At 42.5% G+C, this 24,990-nt stretch overlaps 1 protein-coding gene across 1 annotated transcript in view; it reads left to right on the top strand.

Moving 5' to 3' along the window:
• ERGIC3 (ERGIC and golgi 3) overlaps window positions 1-24,990 on the top strand; it is a 42,460-nt gene that overhangs the window by 5,545 nt on the left and 11,925 nt on the right. The window contains exons 2-7 of the mRNA XM_073606559.1: window positions 3,016-3,086; window positions 7,720-7,807; window positions 9,039-9,158; window positions 12,994-13,090; window positions 14,871-15,036; window positions 15,924-15,981. Of these exons, the coding sequence (XP_073462660.1) occupies window positions 3,016-3,086; window positions 7,720-7,807; window positions 9,039-9,158; window positions 12,994-13,090; window positions 14,871-15,036; window positions 15,924-15,981 (600 nt within the window). The remainder of the gene's footprint in view (window positions 1-3,015; window positions 3,087-7,719; window positions 7,808-9,038; window positions 9,159-12,993; window positions 13,091-14,870; window positions 15,037-15,923; window positions 15,982-24,990) is intronic.

The raw sequence follows: 24,990 nt of genomic DNA, 5'->3' as shown, positions 1-24,990 counted from the left end.
CCACGGGAGGAGAACCAGGAAGTGCAAAGAAGAATAGAAAAATAAAAGGTAATTACGGCGATTTAAATTTTTTTAAACGGCATGTCAGCATCTAGGCAAGGAAGAGAATACATACAGATATTGTTCAAAATTTGGGTGGAACCCCGCTTTAATTGTTTACAGCTCTTTCATAACAGTCATATCAATAGCTATATCTGCTCTTACACACTGTCCCAGCTCACAAAGAGCTCCTCAAGTGAGGATTATTTTTTCCAGAGCTGCTTTAGGACATACAGAGGTGAGATGACAAGGCATTGTTATACAAACAGAAGTTGGTGAACCATAAATCTTTAAACAATGATGTGACTGTGTAGGTAGAAGTTAACCTTTTATTGTCCATAAGCCACAAGAGTCAGACATGTTGGGCAGAAAAAGAACTAGGTTTAAAGGAAAAGTCTCACATTTTTTTTTTTTTCCTTGGAACCCAGAAAGAATTGCACCGACGTTTAGTGGATCGGTTTCCTGAACACACTGCTGACAGCTCTCTGCAGGTACATCTGTACAGCGAGACAATTGCTCAGCTGCAGGGAGTGTCCGTGAACTGTGAGGGCACTGATAAGTGCCCTGATAACTCATTGAAAACTACAAGCCATCTGCTATGGTGGAAGACAGAACTTGTAATTTATTCATTCACAGATACTATGAATGAATGATGCGGCTGTTTGGGCAGAGCCCCACACAGCCACACTGTTTTTAAGATGTCACAGTGGCTGCGGGGTGAAGAACCCACCCGCTGTTGCAGAGCGAGTGAACGGAGGTGCTGCATAGTAGCATGTTCCATGCTGCACCCTATATACGGATGTAACATTATTCATCTTACTAAAGGTGAACTTATCCTTTAAAGGTGCAAGCTCTGACTGTCATTCTCGTCCTTGTTTCACTACTTGGTTGCTTCGCTTCTCCATTAATCCTGCATCTGGAAAAGGCATACAGGTTGGTGCCTCTGACTTCATCTGCTGTCTGCTTGTTCCACTGCAGTGACCCACAAGTATTTAAAGTTAAACTCTGGGTACAAATTTGATACAAATTCACTTTGTGAGCAGGTAAAAGGTAAGGTAAGAAGAAAAGGTAATTTTGAGAGTGATGACAGCAACATGTCTCAAAGAAGTTGAGACAGGGTAACAACATTTTTGAAACGTAAGTGGTACTAACAAGGTTGAGTTGGAAGAACATTTTGTAACTAAGTAAGTTAATTGGCAACAGGTCAGTAAGATGACTGGGTATAAAAGGAGCATCTTAGAGAGTAAGAGTACCTCAGACGTAAAGATGGGCAGAGGTTCACCAATCTGTGAAAAGCTGCATCTAAAAAATTGTTGAACAATTTCAGAATAATGTTCAATGTTAAATTACAAAGAGTGTGTGTGTGTGTGTGTGTATATATAATATATTCTCATCATCTGCAGAACATAGTATCAAAAGATTCAGAAAGGGACAAGGCCGAAATGCAATATTGGATATTCATCATCTTCAGCCCCTCAGAGGGCACTGCATTAAAAACAAGCATGATTGTGTGATGGAAAATTCTGCATGGGTTCAGGAATACTTCCAAAAGTCACTGTCTGTGAACACAGGTCTCCAAAAATGCAAGGCAAAGCTCTATCATGCAAAGGAGGAGCCATATTTGAACATGATCCAGAAACTCCGCCGTCTTTTCTGGGCCAAAGCTCATTTTAAAATAGTCTGTTGTGAAGTGGAAAACTGTCCTGTGGTCAGATTTATCAAAATTTTACATTCTTTTTGGCAACCATGGGTGCCACATTCTCCAGACTAAAGAGGAGAGGGACCTTCCAGCTTGTTATCAGGAGTCTGTTCAAACACTTTGATCATTGATGGTATGGGGGCGCGTTAGTGCATAAGAAATGGGCAGAATGGCACCATCAATGCTGAAAGATATATCCAGGTTTTAGAGCAGCATATGCTCAGGCGAGAATAGAACAACCTTCCTCTCCTCCTCTGCTGAAACTCCAGCAACCAGTCTCCAGACATTTACAGAAAAGGGGATACTACACAGGGGTAAAAATGGCTCTGCCCACAACTTTTTTGGAATTGGGGCTGTGCTTTTGTCTTTATTTATTTTTTGTCACCCTGTCTTAACTTTTTTGAGAGGTGTTGCAGAGAGACGAGGACAGCTTGTGTGTAGAAGACCTGTAGGTCTCCTGTTGTAGTGCTGGTTGTATAGCAAAAGCTGTACTATTGGCCTTCAATTGTAGTGCAAATAATAAAGAAAGCACCACAATCCAGGAGGTGGCATACACCGTATTACACCCACCTATTTGTAACCCAGCATATTTTAAGTCTAAAGAGCATTGGTGAAGCACAAGGTTTAGAAATCTTGCCATTTACTTGAAGTTTGGGTTTATAAGCAAAAGGAATGCCGCACACCAACATGCAAAATAAAATTCTTCCTTTATTAAAATAATTGGTACGGATTCTATTCTGACATGTTTCATGCTAGGCACAGCGCCTTTTCAAAGAGAATGTACTGTACCTAGGGTGCAACATGTCAGAAGAGAACCTGGCAGGTATAATTTTGCATCTCGGTGTGAGGCATTCCTGTTGCTGGTACAATTAATTGATAGGAACGAGCCGAGTCAGCACTTGAGATGTGATTTGTGGAGTGTGGAGACTGATTTTTCCAGGAGCAGCATGTGATATTTTTGACTTTGTGTGTGTGTGTGTATAGTCAGAACTAAGAGGGAAAGCCAAAAGATTTCTTAAGGCAGAAGTGAAGAGAAAACTCACCCATGGGGACGCAAACAGGATCAGTTTGGGCAGTAGATATAATTTTGTGCTGTTTTGGTAATGATGCCAATTGGATTGAATACCAAAGAGTTTCAGTCTTAGTTTTTTATTTACAAGTTCAAGTGCGTTGCCCAAGTCATACGTTTCCATAAGCCTTGAGTCTGAATGTTGGTATTGTACCATACATGTGCACTAATTTGTCATTCTTATCCAAATTTTCATTTTTCTTTCCAGTTACCGTGATTAGTGGTCTTATAATGCTGATTTTGTTTTTCTCCGAGCTCCAGTATTTTCTCACTAAAGAGGTAAGTCCTCCTTTCATTTTTGATTTTTGCTGTTTAATTTGATTTATATTTCTGTTGACTTAAAGTGGAACTTTACCCATAGCTTGATAAAAAAAATAATGTTCTTTAGCAAGGAACATACATTCCACATTAATAATTGTGCTACCAAAATTAGTGTGTGCTGTAAATTGCCTCCAGTATTGCTCCTGTTATTTCTTGCCGGAGGCAACCATTTTGCTGAAGCCTAGAGCCCCTGAGCAGCAGTAAATCCATAAAGCTGAGCTAAACCCATCGATTTTAAAGTGGTTGTAAACCAAAAAAAAAAACAACAACAACCTGCAAGACAAAGGCATTATGAGCGCCTTGGATCAAAGCACCTGCAGTGGGCCCTGCGACATGTCTCCCGGAGTTATTACCGGGTATCGCAGACTCCGGTGCTGTGATTGGCCGGAGCCACGATGATGTCGCTCCCGTGCGGACTAGCCGTTGCTTCAGTGTGCCGATGACTTTGGCACATGCTGATACAGGGGATATCTCCTGAACTGTGCCGTTTTAGGAGATATCCATGGTTGCTACAGGTAAGCCTTAGTATAGGCTCTACCTGTAGTGAAAAGTGGTTGTAAAGTGTTTACAACAACAGTTTCAAAAAACAGTTAGCAATCCCGGCATTCCACAAATGTAACTGTCACATTTCCTTGTGTCCGCAAACCAAACCATCAAATGTCTGGAGTCATAACTGAGGTGCAGCACCATGGCAGTTGCAGATCAAACAGAAGCTGTTTCCTTGGCTGTAGAAGATAGGAGGGTTTAATTCTGCTTTTAAGGTTGTCAGCAGATCGGCCTCTACAAACTCTGAAGTGCCCAAAAATGCCTAAAATGGGAGAGCAACTGAGCATGTGCAGAGCAGTGTGAAACAGTGTATTACTGGATTTTAAACCGTATAGACACTTATTTTTAACCTCTTTACGCTGGCGCCTCCCGCCGGCCCTTTAAGAGGTTTAGGTGGCGGGGCTTAGGATCGCATGACCACCGTGATTGGTGGTCACGTGATCCAAAAACTCTTGATTGCAAGTAGCAATCGGAAGCGTTCAGTTAGGTGCCGGTAACTGCCTGGAGCACGCAGCACACGCACACTCTCGGCACAGCTGTATTGACAGCAATTCACGCAAATATGCGGCCTCGCGGTGCCAAAGACCAGGCGCAGAGAGGCCGCATATTTGTGAGCGGCCGACGCCAAGGGGTTAATGTTTTCCATAGGTATACCTGCAAAACTAACAGGACTTAATTTTCTGATTAAAGTTCCATTTTAAATAACGTGACCTTTCATAAAGTAACCTGAGAGGAGCATATTCTGTGTGCTTTCCATTGTAGGCAGCAGGATAAATGTTGTTGTTCAAAAGCAGTAAGGGATAACCTCTTGATTTAAAGGGCATATAAACTCAGGAACAAAATGTAATCTATTGCACCTTACTTGACCTTTTAGATATTGTGGCTGTATTTTCTTTTTTCAGAGCTTTTTTTTTTTTCTGTTATTAACTGGTGGTCCTGCTAGTAAAACGCTTCCTGTCCTGAGTTGACAAGGATCACTTACTATGCTGTGTCTATGGAGGAGCATCGTCGTCACCCTGTGTTAGGACTACAAAACATCCCTCCTTACCCCTGTAACATGGGAAAGGGGGGTGCTTTGTAGTTCCCAATAAAACTGTGAATCGGTTCCGATTTGCTGTTGAACATCAAGAAAAAATCGGACAAACTTTCGCCTGATTTTTCTTATATTGTATATCCCCCTTTATATTGAGAACTGAGCAATCAAACACCACTGATTGCTCAGCTCTTTTCCTCAGTCTGCAGAGAGCTGGTGACTGTCTGTCACCACTCTCTGCCCTGCCCCTCCAGTGCTCACTGGAGCATCGCGCTGTGCAAAGGGATCGCTGAGAGGCTGAGCCAGCTGCCGGTCCAAGTTTCTGGACAGATCTGACCATATGGTCGGGATCTTTTTAGAACTTGGAATGGCTATGTGACGTCAGCTGACAGTGGGCTTTAGCCCACTCTTGGCTGAAAACAGGTTACAGGAGTGCAGAATTAACTGCACTCATGTGATCCATAGGAGAGGTATAGCCATAAAATCTTTGGCATTGTACATGAAGATGTTAAGCTCTGGGGAAAAGATGGGAGTGCTGGAATTAGGGATAAGCAATAATGCCCATTACTGCACCCTGTAGACGTGACAAGTATTTAACCTTTGCAGGTGGGGGAGAGGGGGCACCCCACTGCAAGGGTAGATTTTATCTACAGTAATTCCTGGAGTTAGACTTTAATACTTTTGCAACATTTTTCAGGTTGGTCATGTGCCATGCAGGTTGCTTTCCCTATATGCCTTTTTGGCACTGGGTGATCCTCAATAAAGCAGAGAACGGCACCATAATCTGTCATTGCATAATTCCCTGTGAGTATAGGACACCATGGTGACTCATCACAGGGGATGGGTTTAAGATGCCCTAAACTCACAGTATGTCTGTCTGGTAGAGTGACAGTGGCTGTCATTGTACCCCAAAGACTTTTAGTATTGAATAGTTTGGGGAAACAATGCTGAAGAGGTGAGTGTTACTTTCAGTACTCCTTTTTTTATTTTACTTGCTGCTGGGGGGATTAAAAACTCAACTCTGGCCATTTTTTTGTCATGGGGGGGGGGGGACTCTGTGTGTGGCTGAGGACCTGAAAATACAAAGTACAAAAGTGGTACATAAGTACCAGGAAAGGCAGAAAAAACAAACACAAAATAAAATAATTAACAAAACAATTAAAAGCACCAAAGTGTAAAGGTGCACAAAATATATACAGGCGGGAAGCGGTTAAAGGCACATGACAGCCCACCTGGAATTTGCCAAAAGGCACCTGAAGGACTCTCGGACCATGAGAATCAAAATTCTCTGATGAAACACAGATTGAACTCTTTGGCCTGAATGACAAGCGTCGTGTCTGGAGGGGACCAGGCACCGCTCATCACCTGGCCAATACTATCCCTACAGTGAAGCATGGTGGTGGCAGCATCATGCTGTAGGGATGTTTTTTAGTGGCAGGAACTGGGAGACTAGTCAGGATAGAGGGGAAAAATGAATGTAGCAATGTACAGAGACATCCTTGATGAAAACCTGCTCCAGAGCACTCTGGACCTCAGACTGGGGCGAAGGTTCATCTTCCAACAGGACCCTAAGCATGCAGCCAAGATTACAAAGGAGTGTCTATGGGACAACTCTGTGAATGTCCTTTTATTGGCCCAGCCAAAGCCCAGACTTGAACCCAATTGAACATCTCTGGAGAGATCTGAAAATGGCTGTGCACCGACACTCCCCATCCAACCTGATGGAGCTTGAGAGGTCCTGCAAAGAAGAATGGGAGAAACTGCCCAGAAATAGGTGTGCCAAGCTTGTAGCATCATACTCAAAAAGGATTGAGGCTGTAATTGGTGCCAAAGGTGCTTCAATAAGGTATTGAGCAAAGGCTGCGAATACTTATGGGATTTTTTTTTTTTGCAAAGATTTTAAACAAACTTCTTTCATGTTGTCATTATGGGGTATTGTTTGTAGAATTATGAGGACAATAATCAATTTAATCATTTTGGAATAAGGCTGTAACATAAAATGTGGAAAAAGTAAAGCACTGTGAATTGTTTCCGGATGCACTGTATTAGTATTTTTTAAAGCAGAATTATACTCGCCTTGAACCCAGCGTTGCACCATCTCCGGAACTCTGCTGGCATCTTTGGGCGGCCCGGCTTCCAGGTGTCAAGTGTGAGGACATCTCTGAAAAGGTTGGATAAGCCCACCTTTGACAGTTGTCACTGAAACAATTGTCCTCTTTGGGAGAATTCTAGACACCTGCCTCAATGAGGCCCACACCACAAAAAAAACCGGAGGATTTAAACAGTGCTAACTAAAGTCCCTAAAATTTTAAAGTGAAACAAAAATGAGCAGAATAAAAAATTACATGATGCAATCTGTCACTAGCATGAAAAGAGAAGTATGGGAATTTTTTTTTTCCCATAATCATACTTGGGTGGATGCAGCAGTATCTGTCCCCTGGTGTCTTTACACTGAGAAACGAGCCACCGAACACCGCTGATGGCTCGGTTCTCTCAGCTCCCCGTGAGGAGAGTTGCTGCCTGTCAATCAGCAGCTCTCAGCTCTGCACCTCCACGCTCACTGGAGTGCTGAGGGGCGGGGAGCGGCCATCTCTTAGTGGCTGGCTGAGAGGCTGAGGCGGCCATCAGACCAGGCAGATACAGACTCCCAGAGTTGGGATGACGCGGTGCCTGGACTGATCTGTGTGACGTCAGCAGAGAGCGGACTTCAGACAGCTCTCTGCTGAAAATGGGTCACAGGAGTGCAAAACGAATTGCACTCCTGTGACCTGTAGGAGAAGTCCAGCCAAACGAGCCCAGGCTGGACTTCTCCTTTTAACAGCAGTTTTTATTTTTCTGAGTCCCTCCCTGTTTGTCTTGCTCCTAGATCCCATATTTTGCTGCTTCCTTTAACAGGCAATGAAATGTGTCTTCATAGTGTATGAAATTGTTTGGCTGAAGTTTGACAGCAGAAATGCATTTGTGACTTTACTAAATCTTCCTGTGTTTTTTTTTTTTTTTTTTATTTCTTAGGTGTATCCTGAACTATTTGTCGATAAAACTAGAGGAGACAAGTTAAAAATCAATATTGATATTGTATTTCCACATATGCCTTGTGCTTGTGAGTAAGCTTTTTTCAGTTGTGAATTTTTTTTCTGACATAAAAAGATTTGTGTTGATCTATATATTGTTCTTGGTGGGTACTGACCGACTAAATGACTTGCCAGCCCTTTATTTGGAGTCCTGAAGCAAAATCTCCCCATCAGAGTTCCTGACAAAATGAAAATCTAATGCCGCGTACACACGGCCGGACTTCCCGAAAGAAGAATTCCGATAGGAGCTTTTGGTCGGACATTCCGACCATGTGTATGCCCCATCGGACTTTTCTGTCGGCATTTCAGACGGACTCAGATAGATATAGAACATGTTCTAAATCTTTCCATTGGAAATGCCAACGGAGTTTAGCCCGTTGGCAAGTCCGCTCGTGTGTACGCGGCATCAGATTGGTACTGAAATTCAGTGCATGACGAATCATAACAGGGGATAAAATGGTATTAAACCCAAAAACCAAAATGTAATAAATTGCAGGTTACCAATTCTTACATGTGGTGTCTGCATTAGTTTTTTCTTTTTTTCACCTGGTGATATGGCCAGTAAGGCTGGCCATATATTAAACAATTTTTTTTTTTTTCTTCTACAATTTTCCTTTTTACATAGTTTGGCCAAAAAAAGACACAAGTCCATCTAGTTCAACCAATTTATATTTACCAAAACCGTATATTATGAGGTCAAACCTAAACACTTTCAATTTGTATGCAATCAGGAAGGCCCTTGCACTACATTGTTGCAGGTAAATCTAAAGGAAATTGAATAAGAAAATTGTATTTCAGGACAGGAAAATTTCAGGACAGCATCTGGAGAGAACCCAGCTTTAAAAGCGGAATACTTTCTCCATGGCCTCTGTTTTAGAGGAAAGACTACCTCAGTTTTTGTGTTTCCTTCACCATGGTGGGAGCACTGTGTGGGAACCGTGGTGTGGTGCTAGGCTCTCCTCAGGTTGAGGGGATTTAGTGGCACTTTTTTCTATTTTTACTTACTTTGTTGAGGACCATCCCAGCAATTTGGTGTAATAGCACTTTGTATCTTAACATAAGAATAAAAATGTGATAAGTTGCGTGTAAACAGTTCTTAAATTTGGTGGCTGCATTTGGGGAAACAGACAATAGATTAACCAAAAAAAAAAAAAAATATATATAATATATATATATATTATGCATTCTAGTCTGCTTGGTCTTTTCTGTGTAACATTGTTCTGTGCTTTTTGTTTTACAAAATTATTATTTGCCTTGTAGATTTGAGCATAGATGCCATGGATGTAGCTGGTGAGCAGCAACTAGATGTCGAGCACAATCTGTTCAAACGGCGACTGGGAAAAGATGGGCAAGTAGTATCGTCAGAAGCAGAAAGGCATGGTATGTGTTTACAGGAAATTCTAGGCTTCATTCTTTAAAGTGTTATTAAAGTCAAAGTTTGAAAAATTTTTATAGCAGAGGAGATCCTAGTGATCTCTTGTCATAAATACCTTTCAACTGTAATGTAATCTGAGCTGCGCATGCCCAGCTCTGACCACATTTACAGCACCCACTCTGGAGGGGTTTGTTTCACAGGTAATTCTACCATAATGTGGTGCATACTAGCACATTATGACATAAACCACCTGCGGGCACATTTAATTGAAAGCAAATTTTTACTTTTCAATTTAAATCAAAGCCATTCCAAGAGAACCAGTTCTGTGAAATAAATGTCCAATCTATCAATTTTTCCTCAAAATCCTCAGTTATTTTTAGCTAGTCCCTGGAGCATTCTCTACAGGGGTCCCAAATAATCTGGGAGGTCTGAAAAGTATTTGTCTCCTTCTGGCAGTACATTATTTCTCAGGGCTGAAATTAGGGTTGATTTCCTAAAGGAGATGTGAACCTTTACACAGTGGCTATGTGGCTGTTTATATTGAATACACAATCATGTGCAGATGAAATAAACAGGAATTTGCTTTGCACATGATTTAGTAATTGACATGAACGTCGCTTAAAGCTCTGCTTGTCTGCCTGTCCCTCTGCTGCCACATCTGGCACTATTTGGGGGGGAGTGGGTATGTGGTTTTGACACGCACCCAATCCCACTTCCGGCTCACTTTGCCAAACTTCTCTTTAACTTTCCAAATTGAACATTCTCTTTCTTTTGGTAACTCATCCTCAATATATCATTGTGGCACAAGTCTCTAGGTGTTAGGGAATAGACTCTCTCCCATGAATCCATACTGACAGATAAGGTGATGCTTTGCCCTTTGATCCCTGGCTTTTAGCAGTCTTTACTGTTTGTATGTGTAGCATTTGTTACAGGTTCACAATAAACCCAGAAGCTACATTTTTTTTAATTCCTCCATGGGCACGTAATCTTCAACATGTGGTAAACACTAGTCAGCTATAACATTATGACCACTGATGGGTAAAGTGAATACCGCTGATTATCTATTTTATAATGACATCTGAAAAGTGGAGGGATATATTAGGCAGCAAGAACACATGTTGTCCCTGAAGTTGTATTGAGAGCAGAAAAAAATGGGAATGGCACTTTGTGTATGGGGCTCCATAGCCACAGACCAGTCAAGGTGCCTATACTGACCTGTGTCTACAACCAAAAGCACCTACAATTGACATGTGAGCATCAGAACTGGACCATGGAGCAATGGAAGAAGGTGGCCTAGTCTGATAAGTCGCATTTTCTTTCACATAATGTGGATGGCCGGGTGCATGTGTGCATCACTTACTCTGGGAAGAGCTGGCAACAGGATGCAGTATGGGAAGAAGGAAAACCTTGGGTCCAGCCGTTCATGTGAATGTTACTTGACACTTACCACCTACCTAAACATTGTTGCTGACCAAGTATACCGCTTCATCTAAACGGTATTCCCTAATGGCAGTGGCCTCTTTCAGCAAGATAATGCACCCTGCTACACTGCAAAAATGTTTTGAGGAAAATGAGTTTGAGGTTTTTACTTGGCCTCCAAATTCTTCAGATTTCTCCAGATCTCAATCCAATCGAGCATCTGTAGGATGTGCTGGAAAAACAAGTCAGATCAATGGAGGCTGCACCTTGAAACTTTCAGGACTTAAATGATCTGCTACTGATGGCTTGGTGCCTGATACCACATAATACCTTCAGAGGTCTAGTCATCCACGCCTCTGCCTTTGACAGCAAAAGGGGGACCTGCTCAATATTAGGTGGGTGGGCATAAAGTTATGGCTGATCGGTGTATAAGACCTCCACTTGAGAATGAATGTTTTCTACTTTCTATCTCCTGCATCGATCTAAGTATGTTGAAAGCTGCCTTCTTACTGTCCTCTAGAGTTTGTGAAGCATTTATGCATGAGAAGTAAAACAGCAGGTAGAGCAGATGCTATGCCTGTATAAACAAATATAACCCAATTCTTTAGAGCAGAGGTCTCAGCATGTAGTTTTGCAACAGCTGGAGGGCTGCCAGTTTGAGACCCCTGCTTTAGAGAAACCATATTAACAGGTGTCCTTTTTAACATTTTTCTTAAAGCGGAGTTCCACACAAAAATGGAACTTCCGCTTTTCGGAACCCTCCCCCCCTCCGGTGTCACATTTGGCACCTTTCAGGGGGGAGGGGGTGCAGATACCTGTCTAAGACAGGTATTTGTACCCACTTCCGGCATAGACTCCCATGGGAGTCTATGCCTCTTCCCGTCCCGACCGCGCTGTCTGCTGGGAACACACAGCTCCCAGGAGAGAGCGGGGACCACTTGGGATGCGCAGCGCGACTCGCGCATGCGCAGTAGGGAACCGGGAAGTGAAGCCACAACGCTTCACTTCCTGATTCCCTCACCTAGGATGGCGGTGGCAGCTGCCGAGAACCGAGCGGGTTCTCGGCGTCCCCTGCCAACATCGCTGGACCCTGGGACAGGTAAGTGGCCATGTATTAAAAGTCAGCAGCTGCAGTATTTGTAGCTGCTGGCTTTTAATATATTTTTTTTTTTTTTTTTTTTGGCGGTGTGGGTGAACCCCCACTTTAAGTATGAACAGGAGTGTTAGCCTGATTCACTGGCCTACAAAATAGGAATTTTTGCTTGTTCTAGACATCGAATTAGAAACAGTGGAGTATTTTGAGCATGATTATCTATACACATCATCATCATCATCATTATTATTATTATTATTATTATTATTATTATTATTATTTAGCACCAACAGTTTGCGCAGCTATATTGCCAAACCTGTCCATCACACCTATATGACAACTAGTTTCAAAGTTAGGGACATTATTATGTAGTTGCCCCCACCCCTTCTCTGTGGCGTTAACTTTTTTTTTTGTAAGACTTTCTACAAGATTTTGTAGTGTTGGCTGAATTCCCACAGAAAAAGAGCATTTGTAAGGTCAGGTACTAATGTTGGACAAGAAGACCTGGCTTGTAGTCGGCATTCCAATGTATCAGAGGTTCACAAAGTGAAAAAACAAGGGGAAATGACCCCAAGGCAGGATAAATGGACTAACTCAGTACCCATTGATAACACGTTTGAAATTACATAAAAAATAATGTTAATTGATACAAAAACTAAAAAAATCACACAAGTTGACAAAATATTATATTAGAATACACAAGTTACAGATGATGTAACACCCTAGGATGATGGAAACCATGGGGGTGATTCCTTCAGTAGGAAAGAGCATCACTTATGCTGAAACAACACATCATATCAATCAGATACAAAAACATACTGTGAATAATGATTAATAGGTGTAATAAACCTAATGATACACTAGAATGATTGACTGGTTGCTTACCAATGTGGACTTGTGTCTCCAGAAGGCCAAAAAGGGACGCCAGCAAGCGTCCCCCCCCTTTTTTTTTTTTTGAGTGAAGTGTTATTTATTTGAGGGACTTATCCAATTTTCAGAGGTTCACTAGGGTTGAAGTCAAGGCTCTGTGCTGGGCACTCAAGTTCTTCTGAACCGTACTCAATCCATGCCTTTATGGAAATGGCTTTATACATAGGGACAGTCTTGCTAGAACACAAAAGGGCCTTTCCCAAACTGTGACCACAAGGCTGGTAGTGCGCAATTGTGTAAATCACTTTGTAAGCCATAATATTAACAGCAGCTAAACAGAATCTGATTGTCCTTGGACTCTCCTTCGCTAGTCTATGGTGGTTACTTGCAATTGTATAAAATTGGAGATCGAGTTTTCTGTCAAATTTAGCAGTTTTATTTTGCTTTATATTTTGCAGATCTAGGAAAATCAGAGGAGCATGTAGTGTTTGATCCAAAAACTTTAGATCCTAATCGTTGTGAAAGCTGCTATGGTGCAGAGACTGATGATATCAGGTAATTACTTCAGTGATGAACAAGGTTCTTTGGTTGCTGTTTGTTTTTTTTCAAAGCTTAAAGTGGTGGGTTGTGATTTTTACCTACAGATAAGCCTATAATGAGGCTTACCTGTAGGTAAAATGAATATCTTCTAAACGTGCACCATTTACACTGGCTGCAACCTGTGACATTACCGCCGCATGCGCTCTGAAGGTCTGGCATACTGTGCCGGACCTTCAAAGCATTGTGCAGGAACCGAGGGCTCTCGGTGTCGGGAGTGATATCATTAAGGCTCCAGTCACTCACACAGCCGGAGCCCACGAACTTTGAAGAAAGACCGGGGGAAGATGTCAGCGGTGACAGGGCGCCGATAGAGGGCTTCGTTCTAAGGTAAGTATTTTATAATGTGCTAGTAGGCAATGTATACTAGCACATTATGCAATTATCTTACAGGGGCAAGTTTTTTGTTTTTTGCAGTGGTTTTCATCCGTGTTAAAGTGATATTCAAGGCTCCGTTTAAAAAAAAAAAATAACAAACATGCCCCTATCCCCTGCTGACTGCTGCCATAGCAAGCCACTTGCGATGGGGGCACTCGTGCATGCTTGCTTTTGAACCCTGATTTGTGTGTCTATAAAACACACAGCGCGCGACTCAGCCCCGACCCCCGCCCTTTTCTCACTGGTTGTGATTGACAGCAGTGGGAGCCAATGGGAGAGCGACTTTAAATACTTTTATTTATTTTTTTTTTCTCCACATGTACATGCAGACAATGCTTTCCAGCAAAAGTGACAGTTACAGGGTTGGAACACCCAATATAACATAGCTGGTGCCGCTCACAAACAGTTGTGGTTAATTCATATGGTTTTCCTAAAGGTTGCTGTAACTGCCTAACTAGTGTTTTCAAAAGCCTTTGGAATTAAACAAATAATTAGTGGGACTATTGTTATTCGTTTTTATTTTATCAATAAACTGTTTTCAATTGTCAAACAAATATATATTTTGTGTTTAGCTGGTTAGTGGGCATGGAGGAGGGGGGAGTGGGCTGACATTTACCACTGTGTATACAGGCATGTGTGACTCTCTAGTCACGTGGGCTGCTCAGATATCATAGAGAGGAAATGCTTAGCATAGAAGCTCACTGAAACTGAGCATGTGCAGAGTTGCCACCACAGCTCTAAAATAACTGAATTGGGGACACGAACAGAAGGTGGAGATAGAGAAACAGCAGGACCAACCAGGTTTTTTGTTGAATACAGAATACAAATCTCATAGTGACTGAGTATGAGCAGCATGTAATACACCATTTATTAATTGTTTTTTTTTTTTTTTTTTTTATATGGATTTAGTGAAATTTTTTTTAAAGTGGAACTCAACCCTCCTTTCCTTTATAATCAGGGAATCGGCCATCTTCGCTTCTGCATATATAATGATACCAGTTATCATTCACCGCACGCCTTAAATGTAACTGTTTTGGGAAACTGTTAAATTGATGGGTTTATCTCTGTTATAAAGTCCATTTAAAACTGCATATCTGTCTTTTGTGTACACAGGGTGACAACACTGCTGTACAAATTCTCTGTAGACCGAGCACCTTTCTTAAAGTACACAGAAAGTGGGAATTGATCGAAACAATTTATCAACTGGTGGGATTATCTTGTAATACATTTGGTATTGGGAGGGGGGGGGGGGGACCTACTTGTGTTTTAATGCTAGTAAAAGATCGCATCAGATATTACATTTTTTTTTTTAGTTTATTTTGACCATAGTATCACTTTAATGTCCTCTGGACTTCTGCAGGTGTTGTAATACATGTGATGATGTGCGGGAGGCCTATCGCCGGAAGGGGTGGGCGTTCAAAACACCAGATTCCATAGAGCAGTGTAAAAGGGAGGGCTTCAGTCAGAAGATGCAGGAGCAGAAAAATGAGGGCTGTGAGTTGTATGGATTCCTGGAAGTCAATAAGGTAATGTTTTTATTTACTGAGCATGTTTATGTATGTATTTTATGTGTTTCTTTTCCTCTTTCTGTTCTGTTGGAGAGGTTTCCCTTAATGTTTTGCCAGAAGACGGGTCGTGAACCCTCCAAAGTGAGGCGAGACACAAAACTGAAAGGGTTTCCAACCCTTCCTTACATGTATCCATAGCTAAACTCAGACACACTAATATACAGAATATGTGTGGCTTTGTCATGGTCAATTGACTAAATCAGTCTTTCTCAAAATGTTTACTACAGGGGAACCCTTAAAATAATTTTCAGGGTTCAGGGAAACAAGTAAAAACAAATTCATCGGGGGGAAAAAAAGCCACCCTTACAGTGGTGGTCAGAATGCCACCTTTACAGACAGCTAAAAAGAGTATTGGTGTCATGCCACTTGTGCTGCCAAGTAGCGCTGGACCTGAAATTTTGTAGGCACCATCAGATGGGAGGTCGGTCAACCACAGCTTAAGGAACTCCTTGCAACCTCCTGGAGGAATCCCAGGGTTTCATGGAATCCTTGTTGAGAATAACTTTTCCAGATTATGGTTGACTCTCTAATAGAGGCTGTAGTGCCTATGCTGGCTGTTGCTTCCCTGGCACTGAAATTGGCTTAGGTGTTATTGCCATTCATTCAGTGCTCCAAAAAGTATCAATTGACACTTTGAGTGATCTGATGCTTCTCTGGAGGACATACATTGGGCTCGCTTGCCTTTAGGTGGCCACAAGCTTGCTTCATAATGCGCATGAGTGGAGGCCTTTAAGAACTGGAGGACCCCGGTGTTTGTATGTCTAGTAATGAGAATGAAATCTGTGAATAACTAATAATGCACTGATTGTAAAAACAAATAAAATGTTTACCTTTTCCTTCTCTAGGTGGCTGGAAACTTCCATTTTGCTCCCGGGAAAAGCTTCCAGCAGTCTCACGTCCACGGTAAATAGCTCTTTACTGTGCGGTTACAAAATAAATAATTATTTTTTTTTTAGTAATACAAATAGTTTTATATTTAATAATTACATCTAAAAGAAAATAGAAGACTTCATATAAAAAGGTGTATAGAGCTTAGACTTTCAGTAAATAACAGCAACCAGTAATTCACATAGAGCCATGTGATTGGATGTTGCTGCAAGCTGCTGAACGCAACTGTGTTTATTCTGCAATACAATGCATGGTTGAATGCTTAGTGTTTAATAATCCTTCCACTGGATATGAGCAGAAAGACAAACAAGGAGACTATGTGGGCTCAGAGAGGGGTGAACATGTCACATACGTTTACTTGAATAATCATGAAGTTCTTAGTATCTTTTTTTGTATGATTTTTATTTTTGTGGTTTTCTTTCCTTTGCCGAACACAGCACAGAGAGCAGCTTAGTTGGAGCTCGATGCTCCAGATTGCTCTGCCCATCCCTCCCCCCATTCAGTTGAGTGTGGGAAGAGGAGGGCTATTAAGTCTGTAGGCTCAGCTTGTACAAGCGTAAAGAAAGATGTGAGCTGTCTGCAGACAGTTCACATCCCGCACTCCAGGTCTGACATGGCAGGAATTTGTGGTAGTTTTCTATATTGAAATCTGCGGCATTCCCTTTATTAAATAGGTGTAGACCCTGCACCAATTTCAATGACCCTGAAATAGAAACTGGCTTGAGTGATACATACAGACCTGAAACAGGTCTTTTTGCTGAGTTAATGTGGCATACAGTACTCATGCCAGCTTTCTAATGTTATCTTCAGTATATATTCAATGCCTATGGAGCAGCAGGTGCAAACGGACATGTCTGTTTTACATCCATCTACATCCAATCGCTAAAAATAGACAGATGGAGATCCATTCCCCTTCCGTCCAGTGGATTGGATCAGATGCCAGTCTGGTGTAAATAGACATGTGGTTCATTTACATTCGACTGCCCATAGAGAAGGGCAGGCTGTGTCCGTTATGCATGAGCGGGGCGGACACTGACCTGTCACCCGCCTGCTCTGCAGACCTCAGTAGACCGATCCCCTGCTGAGCAAGCTGATTGCAGCCAGAGTCTGCCCAGTGTGAAAGGACCCAAAGGCAAAAAATACCGTATGCGTGATAAATAATTGTTTCTATACCACTCAGTATTTTTTTGAATGGTTGAATGCGGTTTCATTTTTCTTTTGCTAATGATGGCAAAATAATTGCCTGTCTTTTTAGCTAACCCATGTGCTAGGCAAAGGAAATTTGGGGAAAATATGAAGAGGTACCACTGTGTAATTAAGCCAATGTTTCTCTTCTCTTTCTGCTTTCTCTGTGCAGTTCATGCTGTTGAGAGTAAGTCTGAAATTGTGTATATACAATCCACAATGTTCTGGGCAGCCTGCGTTGTCACTTCCCATGTGTTACACACTACAGTTTCCATTCACTTAGCCCATCTAGTCTACCATTTCTCTGCCCATCTCAAGACCATCCCAAAATTTTGTGATTGACAGACTGTTTTCATAGGTCTGGGGGAAAAAGTGTTTAGATTTCTTGATACCTAGTAGTGTGAATCTGCCTCACTTGATGCAGACTGGCATCCAAGTTTTGGTGCAGACACCCTTGAAGTACCCATCTTCTTTGTTGTTGAGGTTTCCTTGGGGACCCACAATATGCTTTGCTCTTAAAATTGTTCAGATAGGTCAGCCACTCAATCAGTGACTGTCCTCCAGCCTTCTGTGCCTAGCTCCCGATCTACCAATGTGATGGACCAACAGAGCAGTGCCAGTGGGGATCAGCATAAGGTCCTAGCTGAAACTGATATTGCATGCAACTACTTCGCCGGTTTTGGGGATCCCAGTACATAATGAAGAGCAACATTCTGAATACAGTACAGACATACTGTAAGGTTAATCAGTGGCCAGGCTATGGAAATTTTAGTAAAAAAAGAAAAGTGTGTGAGTGTGGCGCTGTCCCAAAGTTGCAAAAGAAATGTCTGCATATATACAATTTTATCCAAAGTGTCACGTGTGTATTCCCTTAAGTGAAATATGTATGGCAGTTATTACCACTCCTGTGGGTTAAAGTGACTGGTGATTTAAACATGAGAAGCATAATGAGTGCAATAAATCGCATCCAAGGTGTCTAGTGCTATATTCCCTCAAAAGGAAAAAACAGTATTAACCACTGCTAAGAGCATGAAGTGGTCTATGTCTAAACACTAGAAAACACAAAGAATTTTTTGCATGTCACGTGTGATGTATTTATTGCAACTTTTTGTTTTCTAGTGTTTAGACATAGACCACTTCATGCTCTTAGCAGTGGTTAATACTGTTTTTTCCTTTTGAGGGAATATAGCACTAGACACCTTGGATGCGATTTATTGCACTCATTATGCTTCTCATGTTTAAATCACCAGTCACTTTAACCCACAGGAGTGGTAATAACTGCCATACATATTTCACTTAAGGGAATACACACGTGACACTTTGGATAAAATTGTATATATGCAGACATTTCTTTTGCAACTTTGGGACAGCGCCACACTCACACACTTTTCTTTTTTTACTTTTTCCGCTCATTCCACCCCCTGTGGAGTCAGCGTATGTGAGGGCAGCAGTCTATCAATTTAGGAATATACTTCCCACCTAGGCTTCTAATTACACCCATTAGCGCGGACTCCCTATTTCTTCTGTTACACCTATGGAAATTTTAGTAATTACATGTTATTTACTAGCAGTAAATTAGCTTTTAAAAACATCCCTCAATGAACTCTGTAGCTGCAGGTACTGTGGAGCAATATATTCTCAAAGCTCAGTGTCTTAGGTCAGAAAGGCTTGCAAGTAGGAAATCAGCTGATCTCCAAAACCAGACCCTCAGATTAAAGCTGAAATCCAAACCACACAAATATTGCATAAATACAAGAGCCATGTGTATTCGTACTTGAATTTTGGTGTCCCCTGTGTATTCCAGATCTGTTCAGTAATCAAGCATGAAACCACGCTTTTTCTTTGTTTCTATGCAGGAGTTTCCTGTCATAGGAAACCATACTGCTGACATCTACCTGTGCAGAGTGACTGGTCTTGTACCTCTTACACCCCTGTAGTTTTCTGCAAATAGCGTGTAATGGGAGGACCTGCTGGGTCCTTCCCACAGCTCTGCTGTCTGTACAAGCTATGTGCAGCACAGTGATGCCAGTGCTACTTTTAAAAGGTAATATCTAGGTTTGCAAATGCATTTGGTGCCCACAAACTGGATTTACATACTTTGTGGCTATTGAGGGATATGGGGTTCAGCTGTTGCTTGTTTTTGAGATCAGTAGGAGTTGGTGCTGTGCCTCTACCCTATGCACCATTGACAGCCTTGATATTCTGAGAAGTGTCTTTTAGTATTCCAAAATATTCCACAGGCATGACTGTTACAGGCAGAAGGATACCACAGTATGGCTCCTTTCACATGAAGGATCCGATCAAATACGCCTGTCTAATCAGATCAGAAGGCAGTCGGGTGTAAATGGACAGCGGTATCTTTATATTCCCAGCCGCCCATAGAGCATCTCAGGCTCTGTTCATGTTCACTCTGCATAAGCCTGGAGGTGCATGGATCTGTCCTCCTGCACTGCTCTCACCTGAGTCCACTCAGTCTGAAGGGGGCCTGGAGCTGGCCACAAAAAGTCCAGATTTTGTTTCTTATTTGATCAGATATCACATGTAGATTATATATATATATATATATTTAATTATGTGTGTGTATATTTTTATTTATACACTATATATACACTGCTGAGATTGCTGCACAGTTTTATTATTTATTTTTTCTGAACTGAAAAATGTTTTCACCCTAGGAAAAGTGTTAGAACTACATAAAAAAACCCTTCAAACCCTTCTCTTCTCCTAAACAAGGGGAGGTATTTTGTTAGCATGGAACAATGCTAATGTATAACAGGCCAGAGGCAGTAAGCATAAGTTATCAGCTTAAAGATTTCTGGCTGGAAAGCTTTGGGTTTTTTTTGTTTTTTTTTTTTGTGCAGTTGTCAGGCTTCATGTACACGGGACGTTTTTACAACCTCTCCTGGTCGATTTAACTTGACAGATAGTAACCCATGTTTAAAACGTCCGTTTTGCCATGTTTACATGCTGCGTTTAGCGGCACTTGAAATGCCTCTAAACTCCGCTTCTGAACCCATTTTCTGCATTCCAAAAAAAGCCTCTAAAATCGACTGCCTAGAAACGACTGTAAACGACCCTGTGTACATGTACTGATAAGATAACAGAGGAGAGTTCAGGGGCAGTTGAAAAAAATGCCCAACTGCTCCTAAATGTCCGTTTACCAGCAGCGTACATGAGGCCTTAGTTGTTTAACAAACCCCTTCTCCTTTTTTTATTTTTTATTTTTTTACAGACCAAAAGGGAGCAAATAAAAAATAGCTGGAGTTTACAGTCATTAAAGTAATTCTAGAAGAAAAGAAAAAAACAAAACAAAAAGCAAACCTGTTATACTTAACTGCTCTGTGCAATGGTTTTGCACAAAGCAGCCCCGATCCTCTTTCTTTGGCCCTCTGCCGGTCTTATTTTTTTCACTTTTTGTGATAACCGTGTCATCTGTAGTACAATTGCACAGCAGCGTTGTCACCCAGTGTTACCAGAAGGTAAAAAAATTGTTACAGGAGAGACTTGAAAATTAAAAACTGCTTTGGTAATGCTATTGACAGACTGCACCATATATATTCTCTTTTACCCATAGTTCCATTTTAATGATGTAATCATGATTACTGAGCTGCATTGATTTGTTCCTCTGTAATCTGCATGCAATTCAACTTAACCCGTTCCCGCCAAGCCTATAGCAAAATGACCGCTGGGCGGGATGTTCGTCAATCTTAGTGGACATCATATGACATCCTCTCAGATCACACCACTGTCACTGTCTCTGTCCATCGGACACAGCCTATGACTAATCGGTGTACCGGCCCGCTGCCTGTAACGTGATCGCTGTAACCTATCACAGCAGATTACATGATAATTGTAACCAATTGATGACGTCCTTTCATGCCATCCAATAGGTACACGTGTGTTGCTAGCTGTGACTGCTCACAGTGATCACATGGTACAGACAGGGCCAATCAAATGTAATAAAGAAATGTGGAATGTGGACATTAGAGAATCATCACACTGCACAGCACCTGCTGATTTAAAGTTGTTAGAGATCGGATCCATTGAGCCTTCTCCTTGTCTTACTTAGATCTTGTACTAATGTGTCCTTTTAATTGTATTGTTGCTGGTTTTTTTACTTTTATGAAACCGCAAGCCAACACTGTTAATTTATGATTGTAAAAGATTTCTTATCAGGCTACAAGCGCTTAAATTATTCATTATGGAACATGCACGGGGTCACTCGCTTGTATGAATTGCCTCGGACCAGTGTAATAAACGACGTTACGTGTGTAATATATTCAAAGTGAACCTGTGATTTTCCTAGGCAGCACAAGCAGGTGGTTTACTTTAATGCCCTCCTCCCAGCAGCTATTATTTTCCTTTTCTTCACTCCCTAACCACTTCATTCAGCAGACGGTGTAAGCTCTATTTGGTTCTTTTGGTCAGAACCTCTACTAGGCTGGCTTTCTTAACCTTCCCAGGAGGCCAGTTACCAAGCCCAGCCCATGGAGTCGCATGCTCTTTATTATCCAGAAGTACAGAGTATTTTCCTTGATCCCAGTAGCTAAATGTAGCAGCAAGTGAGGAGAGGAAAAGCAAGCATAAGCTGCTGGGCTGCCGGATTTTAACCACTTGCCGACCGCCTAACGTAGATATACGTCGGCAGAGTGGCACGGGCAGGCAGAATCACGTATATATACGTGATCTGCCTCCCGCGGGCGGGGGGTCCGATCGGACCCCCCCCCGGTGCCAGCGGCGGTCGGCATTTGACTGGGAGCGTCGGGAGGCGAGGGGGAGACCATCCGATCGTGGCCCCCCCCTCGCGATCGCTCCCAGCCAATGGGAATCCTCCTCTGCCTGTGTGTAGTTTCACACAGGCAGAGGATGTGATGTCATCTCTCCTCGGTCTGGCAGTTTCCGTCCAGCGCCGAGGAGAGAAGACATGTAAGTGCACACAACACAAACACACACAGTAGAACATGCCAGGCATACCTTACACCCCCGATCCCCCCCCGATCGCCCCCCAATCACCCCCCCCCTGTCACAAACTGACATTAGCAGTATTTTTTTTTTTTTTTTTTTCTGATTACTGTATTGGTGTCAGTTTGTGACAGTTACAGTGTTAGGGCAGTGTGTGTTAGGCCCCCTTTAGGTCTAGGATACCCCCCTAACCCCCCCTAATAAAGTTTTAACCCCTTGATCACCCCCTGTCACCAGTGTCACTAAGCGATCATTTTTCTGATCGCTGTATTAGTGTCGCTGGTGACGCTAGTTAGTGAGGTAAATATTTAGGTTTGCCGTCAGCGTTTTATAGCGACAGGGACCCCCATATACTACCTAATAAATGTTTTAACCCCTTGATTGCCCCCTAGTTAACCCTTTCACCACTGATCACCGTATAACTGTTACGGGTGACGCTGGTTAGTTTGTTTATTTTTTATAGTGTCAGGGCACCCGCCGTTTATTACCGAATAAAGGTTTAGCCCCCTGATCGCCCGGCGGTGATATGCGTCGCCCCAGGCAGCGTCAGATTAGCGCCAGTACCGCTAACACCCACGCACGCAGCATACGCCTCCCTTAGTGGTATAGTATCTGTACGGATCAATATCTGATCCGATCAGATCTATACTAGCGTCCCCAGCAGTTTAGGGTTCCCAAAAACGCAGTGTTAGCGGGATCAGCCCAGATACCTGCTAGCACCTGCGTTTTGCCCCTCCGCCCGGCCCAGCCCAGCCCACCCAAGTGCAGTATCGATCGATCACTGTCACTTACAAAACACTAAACGCATAACTGCAGCGTTCGCAGAGTCAGGCCTGATCCCTGCGATCGCTAACAGTTTTTTTGGTAGCGTTTTGGTGAACTGGCAAGCACCAGCCCCAAGCAGTGTCAGGTTAGCGCCAGTACCGCTAACACCCACGCACGCAGCATACGCCTCCCTTAGTGGTATAGTATCTGAACTGATCAATATCTGATCTGATCAGATCTATACTAGCGTCCCCAGCAGTTTAGGGTTCCCACAAACGCAGTGTTAGCGGGATCAGCCCAGATACCTGCTAGCACCTGCGTTTTGCCCCTCCGCCCGGCCCAGCCCAGCCCACCCAAGTGCAGTATCGATCGATCACTGACACTTACAAAACACTAAACGCATAACTGCAGCGTTCGCAGAGTCAGGCCTGATCCCTGCGATCGCTAACAGTTTTTTTGGTAGCGTTTTGGTGAACTGGCAAGCACCAGCGGCCTAGTACACCCCGGTTGTAGTCAAACCAGCACTGCAGTAACACTTGGTGACGTGGCGAGTCCCATAAGTGCAGTTCAAGCTGGTGAGGTGGCAAGCACAAATAGTGTCCCGCTGCCACCAAGAAGACAAACACAGACCCGTCATGCCCATAGTGCCCTTCCTGCTGCATTCGCCAATCCTAATTGGGAACCCACCACTTCTGCAGCGCCCATACTTCCCCCATTCACATCCCCAACCAAATGCAGTCGGCTGCATGAGAGGCATTTTCTTTATGTCCTCCCGAGTACCCCTACCCAACGAACCCCCAAAAAAGATGTCGTGTCTGCAGCAAGCGCGGATATAGGCGTGACACCCGCTATTATTGTCCCTCCTGTCCTGATAATCCTGGTCTTTGCATTGGTGAATGTTTTGAACGCTACCATTCACTAGTTGAGTATTAGCGTAGGGTACAGCATTGCACAGACTAGGCACACTTTCACAGGGTCTCCCAAGATGCCATCGCATTTTGAGAGACCCAAACCTGGAACCGGTTACAGTTATAAAAGTTAGTTACAAAAAAAAGTGTAAAAAAAAAAAAAAACACATACAAAAATATAAAATAAAAAAAAATAGTTGTCGTTTTATTGTTCTCTCTCTCTCTCTCTCTATTCTCTCTCTATTGTTCTGTTTTTTTTTACTGTATTCTATTCTGCAATGTTTTATTGTTATTATGTTTTATCATGTTTGCTTTTCAGGTATGCAATTTTTTATACCTTACCGTTTACTGTGCTTTATTGTTAACCATTTTTTTGTCTTCAGGTACGCCATTCACGACTTTGAGTGGTTATACCAGAATGATGCCTGCAGGTTTAGGTATCATCTTGGTATCATTCTTTTCAGCCAGCGGTCGGCTTTCATGTAAAAGCAATCCTAGCGGCTAATTAGCCTCTAGACTGCTTTTACAAGCAGTGGGAGGGAATGCCCCTCCCCCCCAACGTCTTCCGTGTTTTTCTCTGGCTCTCCTGTCTCAACAGGGAACCTGAAAATGCAGCCGGTGATTCAGCCAGCTGACCATAGAGCTGATCAGAGACCAGAGTGGCTCCAAACATCTCTATGGCCTAAGAAACCGGAAGCTACGAGCATTTTATGACTTAGATTTCGCCGGATGTAAACAGCGCCATTGGGAAATTGGGAAAGCATTTTATCACACCGATCTTGGTGTGGTCAGATGCTTTGAGGGCAGAGGAGAAATCTAGGGTCTAATAGACCCCAATTTTTGCAAAAAAGAGTACCTGTCACTACCTATTGCTATGATAGGGGATATTTACATTCCCTGAGATAACAATAAAAATGATTAAAAAAAAAAAAAATGAAAGGAACAGTTTAAAAATAAGATAAAAAAATAATAATAATAAAGAAAAAAAAAAAAAAAAAAAAAAAAAAGCACCCCTGTCCCCCCTGCTCTCGCGCTAAGGCGAACGCAAGCGTCGGTCTGGCGTCAAATGTAAACAGCAATTGCACCATGCATGTGAGGTATCGCCGCGAAGGTCAGATCGAGGGCAGTAAGTTTAGCAGTAGACCTCCTCTGTAAATCTAAAGTGGTAACCTGTAAAGGCTTTTAAAGGCTTTTAAAAATGTAT

This window comes from Aquarana catesbeiana, linkage group LG12, assembly GCF_042186555.1.
Source record: "Aquarana catesbeiana isolate 2022-GZ linkage group LG12, ASM4218655v1, whole genome shotgun sequence".
Taxonomy (NCBI): domain Eukaryota; kingdom Metazoa; phylum Chordata; class Amphibia; order Anura; family Ranidae; genus Aquarana; species Aquarana catesbeiana.
This window is presented reverse-complemented; position numbering and strand designations above follow the sequence as displayed.